This window comes from Protopterus annectens, chromosome 11.part0, assembly GCF_019279795.1.
Source record: "Protopterus annectens isolate FY-2018-M chromosome 11.part0, PAN1.0, whole genome shotgun sequence".
Classification (NCBI taxonomy): Eukaryota; Metazoa; Chordata; order Ceratodontiformes; family Protopteridae; genus Protopterus; species Protopterus annectens.
This window is the reverse complement of record NC_056745.1, coordinates 127,644,303-127,656,371: the sequence shown is the minus strand read 5'-3', so window position 1 is coordinate 127,656,371 and position 12,069 is coordinate 127,644,303. Positions and strand designations below refer to the sequence as shown.

Sequence of the window (12,069 nt, the reverse complement as noted above, 5' to 3'; positions counted from 1 at the left end):
TATTTTGAGGATTAGGGAAGAAAGTTGGCAAATGGATGGATTGGTTGAGAGCCACACTTGACACCACTTTAGGCATGAAGGAAGGGTTAGTCCTGAGGGAAACCCTGTCAGCATGGAAAATAATGAAGGGTTCCACAGCTATAAGTGCTTGTAGCTCACACATTCTTCTAGATCAAGTGATGGTCAGAAGTAAGGCTGTTTTCCAAGAGAGGAATTTTAAGTCTGCTGACACAGCAGGTTCAAAGGGGGGAAGCATTTATAGGTAGGTACTAGGCTATCGGCCCTAGGGCCTATACAAGCCCAGCCAAAAAGGTACCCTGCCTATTGCCACCCAAGAAAATTATTTCCTGTGCCACTGTCGAGCAGAGACACAGAAGTGATCCCTGGGGTGAATTTCCTATTTCCCATCCAATCATCAAGATTTTTCTTGAAGAGTGCTAATGAGGAGCTTTGTTTGATATAGATAGGTAGTTTATTCCAGAGTATGGGAAGTCTCTGGGACAGGAATCTATCCCTCCGGCATGTTCTGTTTATTGTGGTGACAAGGTTTAGGTCCCTACAGCATGTAGCTCGGAGGGATTGGGATTTCTTTAAGCGTAGCATGTCCAATAGCTCTGGGTTTGACAAAGCTTTGTATGTTAGACAGAGATCACCTCTGAGTAGGCGATATGCGACGGAGTAAAGCTGGAGTTTTTTTAGATGGTCTGCATTGGGCATCTGTTTGAGACCAGTAATTCTCTTTGTGAGGTATTTCTGTGGCCTTTCCAGTTGCTGTAGATGTCTTGTGAGGTACATACCAAAAGGGGCGTTGTACTCTATAATGGGTCTAATGAGTGATGAGTAGAGGGGAACAATGACCTCTTTTTTTCTGGTTGAGAAACCTTTTGTGTTGAGGTGTGCCATGTAGAAGGATTTCCTGACTAGTGTGGTGATGTGATTATCAAAGGAGGTACTACTGTCCACCTGTGTCCCAAGGTCTCTTATCACACTTTCGGTATTAAGTATACTACCGCCTATGTTGTAGTTCATGGGTATAGAGTTTTTACCAAAGGGGATAACTATACATTTCTTGGCATTAAGCTTGAGCCCATGACCAAGCATCTGTTTCTGTAAGGCCCTTTTGTAGAATATCCACATCATTTGGGGATTCAGTAATGGCTCCCAGTTTGCAGTCATCTGCGAACTTTGTTAGCCATAGTCCCTTAGTGTTGGGCCTGTACTTCACAGAAGTAGATGCCAAACAAGAGCGGTCTCAGGACTGAACCCTGAGGTACTCCACTTGTCACTTGTCTGGAGCTGGATTTGTAGTCGGCTACTTTTACAGTTCCACCTAGTAGGATGGTCGTAACAGGCAGATTTCTTTTTTTTGAGTGAAAATTGTCTGGTATTACAGTAGTTAACCCATAGCTAGGTCATCTGGTGTCTTGGGTAGTTCCACAGTGAGGTGCCTTCCTCAACAAAAAGGTCAAAGCAGTGGACCAAAAAAATGTCTTCAGTTATTGTAGCAAATTGCTTTAGTTACAAATACAACAAGCTCCTTGCTACAGTTACTAGCACACTTGAAGTAAGTAACAATTAACAAATAAGAACATGTAGGTCATTGAATCATTGGTCAAAGGCAGTACAGTACAGGTTATCTGTAACAAAGGTTTATTATACCAAACAATGTAAAAAAGGGAAAGACTTGGACTTTACTAAAACTAATCCATTTAATAGAGAAGGAGAAAGAATTAGGCATGGCTGGCACAGAAAAAGTAAAGACCCGAGTTTTACTACAAATAAGCACTTCACTGGAGAAAGAATGTTTTAAGGAGAATTAGGCATGGCTGGCACAGAAAAAGTAAAGACCCCAGTTTTACTACAAATAAGCACTTCACTGGAGAAAGAATGTTTTAAGGAGAATTAGGCATGGCTGGCACGGAAAAAGTAAAGACCCCAGTTTTACTACAAATAAGCACTTCACTGGAGAAAGAATGTTTTAAGGAGAATTAGGCATGGCTGGCACAGAAAAAGTAAAGACCCGAGTTTTACTACAAATAAGCATTTCACTGGAGAAAGAATGTTTTAAGGATAAAAATGAGTAAACGAGTACTTGTGTTTTCCGACTTATAATGACCTCAACATTAGTGTGAGAAAACAGGCAATGGGGCTCTGCATCTTTTTGCTACTTTTTTGTATGGGTAGTCACTGTAAAAAGTAACTTTCAGTTTGTTACATTTGGTGAAGCAATAGCTGACAGTTTCATACCCACAATATGCTCTTTAAACCAACAAATACATATGTGCCTAAGAACGTTAACCACTGACTACACAACCTTGACGTTTGCAGTATGAATGCTCACAACACTCAGTGCCACTAAAAGTTAACAGCACAAACATAACCACAAAAAAAAAAATCAGCATTGTGCAATCTTATTTGCACAGCTGAATGCTGAGTGATCATATTTCTGTTCTGCTCCTCACCTATTACTGTCCATGCATCAGTTTATGGACCCTTTTAACTGAAACCTTGTATACTGCCAGGGCCCAAGAACAGTGACCGCCAGAGAATAGCTAGACTGCATCATTATAATTACAGAACATCGCTACACATTAGTCAAAACCCACATTAAGAAAAAGACAAGCTGTGGTCAGATGCCGAGAAGCTTATGAAAATGGTCACTGCATAAGATCCAATGAATGTGTTTGCCATGCCTTATGTGTATAGCCAAAGGAAGTAAAATATCTGGTCAATTTGTAATTGATACCATCGTATAGCCTTTCTTATCCTTTTTATTACTGTTTGTAGTCCACTGATCTTACTTAAGTGTACTGATATGTAAGCATTAACTAGATCTGAAATATTTGCATCCACTGGAAATTGCTTTTACCTAATCTTATGTCAGCTGTTTACATACCTGGTATTTGCCATCATGCATACATATTTTCCCTGTTCATTTAACCTTATTTGCAGAATCTCATGACTGCACCACTTAACAGTAACACTTCCTACTTAGATGTAATCCTGTTTGTACAGCTTATTTGTAAAAGGAATTTAGCATCATGTCATCTTATTTGTACTGACCACCCAATGTTTTGTACTTTTATTTACATTCCTTGTCTGTACAAACATTTACCGCTGTGGAACTGTGCACAGTTTAGTGCTGCGGAGCCAGCCATGTATTGTTTGCATGCAAAATAACTTATTGCAATGTATACTAGACTTCTGTAAATATGTGAAAACATATATCTGTTCCTGCTGTGTTCTTCACTGAATTATTGATTTGTATTACATGTATATCATTACTTTGTAAATATGAACCTACTATATATATTTGTGTATGCCTAATGGCTTGTGTCATGGCTGAAAAGGCTCCTTGGACAAGTCCCTCTCATGATTAACAAAGTTTAAATAAATAAATAAAGGCATTGATTGCTGTGCAGTCTTAGAAACACTTGCTAACTGTACTTGGTGCTATATAATAACACTTTGTTAAATGACTCGTGGAAATCTAGATTACATTGTTTAGTTGCCATTGCATCACTACTTTCTATTTACAATGACTAACATTCTCTACTACTCAGCAATCTCAGCTGTACTTTCTCTTTATATAATTTCCACTACCATAACCTTTTGCAAAATTTACCTGTAGCATTCTCTCTCTCTCTCTCTCTCTCTCTCTCTCTCTCTCTCTCTCTCTCAGGTACAACTGTCTTCCTTTACCTACTGATTTAGACATCTCTCACAACACATCACAAACTGCAACAACAAAATTACTTTCCCTTGGTTGTACTAGTGTTTAACGATATCATGAAATGAGCTAGATGGGGAGGATTCAGTGGTGAAACATGGTCATACACAGGATATATGGAAAAACATACTAACCTATATGGAAAATTCCAAAATGTAGCCAGTCCCACAAAGTTTAGCCCGGCATACCCAGGCCTATTTATTTTGTTTTGTTAACAGGGGTACAACAACGATTGCAAGTGATTGATTTCAGTCTCAGATTAAAAAAACATTAAAATTTGACAAATACAGAGACATGTTGCAAGAGGTTTGATAACCAGGGATGTCCACTGTGACATTATTTTATAACTGTTGAGAATATACAGGAATTATATAAAGTAACAAAGACAAACATAAATATAGAAGCAGAGTCAAAAAATTCATTTGACAAATTTGTGGACATCACACCCTTTTTTTACTGAAAAAAAGGTCCTTAAATGGCAGGCTTAACCACACACACACACACACACACACACACACACACACACACACACACACACACACACACAAAACCCAGATAAAAAACTGCTATTCAACAAATACGATGTCAGGGCTTTTACTTAATTTAAATTTTAACACATTTCACTGCATAAAATATGTAAATTAAACTGCATGCAGTAGCATTCATGACGCATGTCTGGCTACTCCCTTACTGTGAAAGATGCTTTTCCAAGTGTTACAGGGCAAGAAAAATACACTTTTACTGGAGTAGGAAGAGTTATCTACATGGGGTAAATCACAGAGGGCCTCTGTATTTCTGTACAAAAGCCTGCAATGTTTGTATCTTGGTTAAGCACGGCTGTACAACCCAATCGGGTAAACACCAGCAGCAGCAAGCACCACCCACACCATGCAGTAGCACACACCCACGTCATTAATCATTTCATTCAGTTACTGACATACCTATGGTCACACACAGATCTTACTATCCACGGCTATTTTGTCAGTTTAAAGCAAAATGTACATTACAATTAAAGTAAAATTATAATGAAATTATTGTAAGGAGGTGTCTCCCTGCCCTCCATTAATTCTCCAGCTAAATCTAGTTTTTACTTTCTTAGTTAAGTAAATGTGATGCCACAATGTTCTGATGTTTCATTTATTCATGTTTTTGTTTGTTTGTTTCTTTCTTTCTTTGTTTTTGTTTCCAGGTTAGAACACTAATCAAACCTGACCATTAGCAACCTGGGTTACATACATAGTAACAAGAGTAAAGTAACATAAAAGGTCTAACTAAATTATACGGTATAGTGACATAAGATAACATAGCTGTAAAAAAATACACGTTTAAAAAGAAGTAGGATCAGGAGTTTCGATGCATAATCTGGGTGTTACGGATGAGATAAATGTCCAGCCAAAAGAAAAGACATAGAACATATGAGTGTGGAGGGAAATTTTAGCAGTGAAGTAGAACACTAAGAAACACAACAGAAGAGCTAATAACAGGAGAATCTGATATGATACAAATATATAGTAGGGAATGGATAGGGCAGACAGACGGTTAATATGTGGAGAGGTTAGGGGATTAAACAGCCAAGATTTTCTTAGAAGAATGTAATAGTGCAACCAAGGGAGATAGGTGGCACGGTCTCTGTTCTGACATGTGCACTTAAATTGTTCAGTTTTGTTTTAACTAACACCTGAACTGTATGTAGTCTCTAACAGTAGTAAGAGCAGGTGTCAAAGATTGTCATAAATTCATAGGCAAAAACAGAGAATCTTTGTACTCTGTGGAATTAATTTTAGTGGATGACGTTACAAGAGCTGGGCCATTAGTGATTTGGCTTTCTAGAATGTAGTGTAGGCTGGATGCAGTTAGTCTCACAGGTATGGAAGGATGGCGTGAAGCTTAAAAAAGAGGGGACTGTCGCCCTTTAACCCCTATACAACATTTTATTCATTTTTAAATACACTTTCATTCTTTACAGGAGAACAGCGAACACTTATGAATATCTGCACAATAGTGACATCACTGCGCTAAGTCAATCAACATGATTAAGAGCTGCATGCAGTGTCAGCCACCAGAACCACATTTAAAGCTGCCACAGAATGATTATACCCACACTCAATATGCGTCTTATTAATTCTGAAATGCCACAAAACAATTCAAAGTACAAGGGCATGCAAAAATATGATGTCTTATTAGACACTTCAGGCACTCTTCCCCTATGAAGTCACAAACTGCAGTAAGACAATAAGTTTTCCTTTGGTTGGTTGCTAGTATTAAATGCATATAAAAAGGTATGCCAGGAAGATGTTTCCTAAAAGCACAGTCACACCTCTGTTGTTAACAGCCATACTTCATTTATAACAGTATCAATACCAAATACAAAAACTCACTACTCCATTACCACCTCTTTTTGTATAAGTCAATTTCACTGTAAACACAAATCTAAAACCTACCAATACTACCAAAACCTACCTATACTTCTTGTAACTTGTAATTAATTGTTATTTTTATTATGGAGCTTTTCTCCCCGGGCCTCTGCTGAAAAAGGACCTGTGTCCAGTCGGATTTTCCTGGTAAATAAATAAATAAAACATGCTGCACTTTCCTTTTTCATGCACTGCACTTATTTCAGTAACTGCACTGCTGTATGTTTTAATTATCATCCAAATCAAAGGATAAATAGGGCACACAGGCAAACAAACCATTCAGTAAAAACTGGAAGAAAAAGCCTGCCAAGCTAGGATTTCCAGTGTGTAACATCTTAAACTTCAAGTACTGGAGGTCCATGGGATACATACAAATAATCCCTTGAGGTCATATCTGGAGTTTAAGTTCTGTTTTAATTAGTGGCATCCACACAGGACCTGATATGTGCAATGACACATTGCACAGTATTTTACTATACTACTGTAAAAGGCTGGTGATTACTAACTTGCAGCCTTGTACTGTTCTTTTAAATGTGACTGTTGAATCACAAAAAAACTCCTTGTATTTCGTAGAAGTAAATCTTTTATTTAATTAATACAATGTTACTAACAAAAAGAATGCCCTTTTATGACTCACTTCTAGTTATGAAAACACATTTGCTCTTTAATAAGCTGCACCTTTGTATACATGTTTATGTCATTGAACATAATGCAGACTGCTTATGACACAGGAATATACTCCATTATAACACGGTAACCAGCACACTTCTACTGAAGCCCCTGCACCAAATCCTTTTAAGGATGGCAGAAAAATTTTTTTTTTTTTTTAGTTTACATTTTTACTTTATAACTAAGCCAAGAATGAATGACTGAAAAGGGGTCTCTGTTGTCCACTCCAATTCCCAAGTCAAAATAAAAATAAATATATATAAATAAAATTGTAGGTATAGAGAAAACGGCAACTCCAAAAAAAAGTACCAGATGATGAAAAATACACAGAGCGCACACCAAAGACATGCACAAATTACACAAAGTATACATTCTTGGCCTGCAAATTTCTACAAGTTGCCGTGGAATACTATATTGTTTTTCAAATCACAGGAGTTCTGGGGAAAGTTGTGGAACCTACAACACTTGGCGCAATGAAACAAAGCCTACTTCATACCATTCCAGCCTCAATCCCAAACTTATATCTGAAAATAAATTAGGGTTTACTATACCTTTACAGGCCTAACAATACAAATGATGCCTTTTATCCTTTAAATAACATCTCTAGTAGGTAACAAACTTCACTACGCTAATATTCAAGTGCACAGTGTTACAATGCACACTGAGAACTGCCCTCAAGTGCACTACAGTACACTTCAAAGCAGTCCCTCCAAATATCAACCCCCCCTTCCCAAATTATATGCTTATAGTAGAAGTCAATCATACAAAGCATAGTGTAACATATGACAGAGAAAAAAAAACATTTTTGGACATTTGCTTCTGATCTGGGCTCCACTTTCCTTACAGCTGTGTTTGATAGTGGTATTGATATAACATCTTACTTTACAAAGACTTCAATATTTGTGTTTTAAGTGTGTAGAAAACAATGTTTTTCTTTTGCCACAGAAAGTTTGCTTTACTTACTCTTTGTTGCTGCTAACAAACAGCTCTGTCAGAGGCAGATCTAGGGAATGATCACTAGTAAAAAGCTGTAACCAACTTACCACCAAGAAGTTGCGTCCACCAACAGCTGGGCACAGCTAGAGAGCAGAGTGGCTGTCAGCAGCAAGCTGGTTCCGGTCATGGCTTGCCTGTCTTGGGTCAGTTGCCCTCCAAATGCCCCTATAACAGTGAAGTCGTCAACCCTGAGCTCTCTGTAAAAGTAATCAAACATGCATAGAATCACTAGTTGATTACAAATAGGAATCCTGCAGAAAAGAGGCTGTAAGCCTGCTACTATAAACACGCGACAGATATGCAAATCCCAGTTAGCACTCTAGAAGAATCCCAGAAAAAGGAACTGCTAATGTGGCTTGTCTTGCTTCTCCTACGTTCAGTGCTGTGTGAGAGCCTTATAAGAAATAACACTTTTTATGAGGCACCATCTTTCAGCTTTGATTGGTTTAAACAATAGAGCCCATGTGAATGAGAAGCACTTAAAAGCCTTTGAAAAAAGTCACACTTTCCAGAACAGCAGAAGCAGAAAAATGCTGGACACAGCAGTCAGAACAGAGTTTGTCAACACAGGTAGTAATGGGGAGGAAGTAAAGGATAAACTGGACAGGAACTAATTTCCCTCACTCCTTATAAAATGTATGCAAAGGCTTCTTGTCACACCTTCTTCTGTTTAAAATTATTTTAACAGATTTCCACATCTTAACCCCCCCCAGCAAAAAATGTACAAACCCCTATCTCCATCTTCACTAATTTCTGCCAAAGCCTAAAGGACATCCTTCCTCTGTCCTGGTTCACCGTCAATGGTACTTTTTCAGTACAGTATCATAACTACCCATCCCACCCCCATCCCACTCAACAGAGAGGGAAAAGGACACAAATCTGGAGCCGTCTGTCCTTGGAAGACTGCAAACAGAGACCACCAGAGAGTGAAGAAAACACCAAATGGCTGCAGTTTGTGGAATGTGCAAACAAGGGTCAGTGGGCTACAGGGATAATTACTTCTACAATGTAGAAACAGGAATGACATAAACTGTCCCTGTGCAGCAGTAAACCCGACATAAACCAAAACAAAGCTTCCCAGGAGTGTGAAAGCTAAACAATTAAAACAAATCTTAAGTGTATGTGTGTGTTATTTCTGTCAGTGGCTGTCCTCTTTATGACAGCTGAGCTGGACATCTGTAATAACCATCCAAGAAAAAATGCAGGGATATTTAATGGCTGAAACAGTGAACTGCTGTGTTTATTAAAAGTGACGCCAAAGCATCTGTATGCTGATACCATCCTGTGCCATCCTCCTTACGTATGCACTTTATCTACTGAAACACAAAGAAGTACTTCTGTAGTTGAATAGGCTATCCTTCCCTTGTGAAGTTATACAGCTTTCAACTCTCTTAAAAGCAGGAGAAACAGCAGCAGCACGTGTGCTAAATAAGAGTCAAAACGTTTCTACAAAGTGGGGCAGTTCCTGAAAATACACACCACACAAGCAAGAACAATCACTACAAATCTGGAGACCCCAGAATGAATGTTTCAACTGCTATTTGAAGATAAAGTTAAAGTCACTTTGTTTTTACTTTTGGCAATTGATTCTGTGCTGTCTCTTATAGTAAAGCATTCTGTTCTTTCTAATCCCACTAAGGAATACAAAATGCAGTTTGTGTGAAAACTGCCACTGAAAGCAATCCACTAAGCAGTACAAAGGTACTTCAGCAAACAGAAAATTGCAAATGTGACACTCCAAAGACACAAAAAAGTGAAGGTTATTGGTAAACAAGTGCAATGTTTGGGCAGCTACAGCTAGGTTTGAATAAATTACAATCTAATTGCAAGTGACTGGAACATACCTAAAAGTGGCTGTGTGTAAACCAGAGGCTTTCCTTATGGTCATCATTCAAAAGAGGCTCTTAGTTAATCACACTGGAAGATAACCTGAAAGTAGCAGGACAGTGAAACAAGGCAACACAGTCAGCAAACTTGATCCTGAGGTGTACAGAGAAAAACATCCACCAGAATAAGAGATTTTGGATCACTGTGGACAGACTCCATTCACACAGAAAATACAGTAACAGAATTTACACCTTTATACTTGCAGGCTATACTTATTGGAAGTTATCAATGGAGCACCAGGTTCAAAAAAAGCTGAGCATATGTTTTCTGTTTCAAGTAGTAAATGGTCATCACTGCATCAAAACTGTAATATGGCCAGACCGGTATGCCCTGGGGGGTTAGAATATCATGTGCCTGCTTAGCGCTACAAAGTCGTTACACTTGGCATTGAAAGAGCTGCTGAACAGTCTCTCCTCATGAGTTAGGCTAAGACAGAATATCGGTACGTCAATAACTTCTTCAGCTTTAAACAGCGTATATGTTTCACAGTAAAGTCAACTGTTCCATCTAAATTCTCCCAAGGCATTTCATTACTACCAAGGATGCCAAACGGCTTAATCATGAATGACTTTTGCAAACGAACCGTAATTGACATTCTACTACTTTTTTTTTCACTAGTGTAACTTCTAATGTTGAGATTTGTGAGGCTTTTGATACATGTGATACAGCTTCAGATCCATTACCAAAAGTAAACAAAAAATAGTCCCAGTAAATGCTGTCCTAAGAAGCTGTGAGGGTTCTTATTTCTGCTGCACTACTGCCATCTAGGAAAAATATGTAGTATTGCAACAATCACTTTTGAGTAGATAGCAGACATAGGCAGTGCTCATAAATTGTTAGTTTTTCATGCGTGTAGTTTTACTACCTTTTGAGATACCCAAAGTGGGACATGTTTCATGGAAATTTGAAATTTTGCAGGACAAACCATAAACACAACCACTACAAAGGACTGGACTCGTCCTTCAGATGAGATGTTAAAACTTTGGTCTCATCTGCTTGAAACAGGTGTGTGTAAAACATCCGATTATACCCATCAAAAGGAGTACTGGAAGTTCCCTGATGCCTTAACCAAATTTCCCCTAGTGGTATAAATACTACCTCGGGTCTCCCCTGAAAAGAGGCAACTAGCCTTGTGGGAACAACCTGGTCAGCAAAGAATAAATAAAAAAATGCAATTTTGTTCCCAAAATAAAACAATTCTTTTGACGAATTTGAGTTGATTCGTGCCTTATTAAGGCATTTCAGATACAAAATAATTCTTTCATGCAACTATTACAGGACATAAGAAAAGGAAAAGTACAGCTGTGTCCCGTTTACCATTACTGTAGATGTTTGATTAGATCAATGTTGCAGTGCTGATTCTTGGGTCTTCTAGCCATGCAGAAGCCTGCAGCTGGTCATACTTCAAGAGTCTTTGCATCAACCCCAGCCAACAGATGTCCAGATATCACGGAATAAGAAGGGTGTCCAACGGTGCCATATTCTGGTCTTTCTAGGCAGTGAAAAGAAGTCTGATGCCTGAGGGCAGCACAACCTTTCCCGATGTCTTGAGTTTCAGAATGTAAGCATTAGGTAGTACAGGAAAAAGATGAGATGATGAAGAAGGCATGAAGCTATCTGCAGGAAACCCCCCTCCCCCTTGCTTTCAACAAGGGGAAAAGTGGTCTGCAGATAGAGGGGATGGAAAGTCGGAGTTTGTATTGCAACACTTATCTACTCAAACATCTACAATTATGGTAAGTTTGTCTTTTGTCTTTTCCCGGTTAGGGGTTGCCACAGTGGAACTCTGGTCCGCTAATGATTGGCAGTCGATTTTTATGGTGCTGAGTTGCCAGCCCGATGCCCAACCACGCGTGTCTTTCGGAGGCCACTCGACCGCGGGGAGGACATGCAGACTCCACACAGAAGGCACTCCAGCCGAGAATCGAAGAGGAGAATCTCTTGCTGTGAGACAACAAAGCTACCGCTGTACCACCGCGGCATATATAATTACGGTAAGTGTGATTCTGCATTATGTTCTTTGTAGTCAATGTTTCAGTATTGAATCCTGGGAGGACTCCCAAAGTAATATAAAAATATAAAAAGTGCCACTGCCCAGTTAAGGTCGAAAAAATACACACAACTATGAAATAAAAATAAAACTATAAAGCCGACCAACACAGATGTAGAATAAAATATTTAATATACAAAGTTAGCGCTTTCACAGCAAAACTGCTGCTTCATCAGACTAAACAGTCAAAACAACTATTTATACATAAAAATCATGACATATCTAATTGAAAAATTCAATGAGGTAATTTTCTCCCTTTTAAGACAGGTTTAATGGAAACATACACACTCAAACCTGGGTGTTGGTCAGCATTTAGACTGACA

At 38.7% G+C, this 12,069-nt stretch overlaps 1 protein-coding gene across 1 annotated transcript in view; it reads right to left on the bottom strand.

Moving 5' to 3' along the window:
• WNT5B (Wnt family member 5B) overlaps positions 1-12,069 on the bottom strand; it is a gene marked incomplete in the record, with an annotated part of 1,807,993 nt that overhangs the window by 702,584 nt on the left and 1,093,340 nt on the right. The window contains 1 exon segment of the mRNA XM_044087503.1: positions 7,857-8,006. Within this exon segment, the coding sequence (XP_043943438.1) occupies positions 7,857-7,936 (80 nt within the window).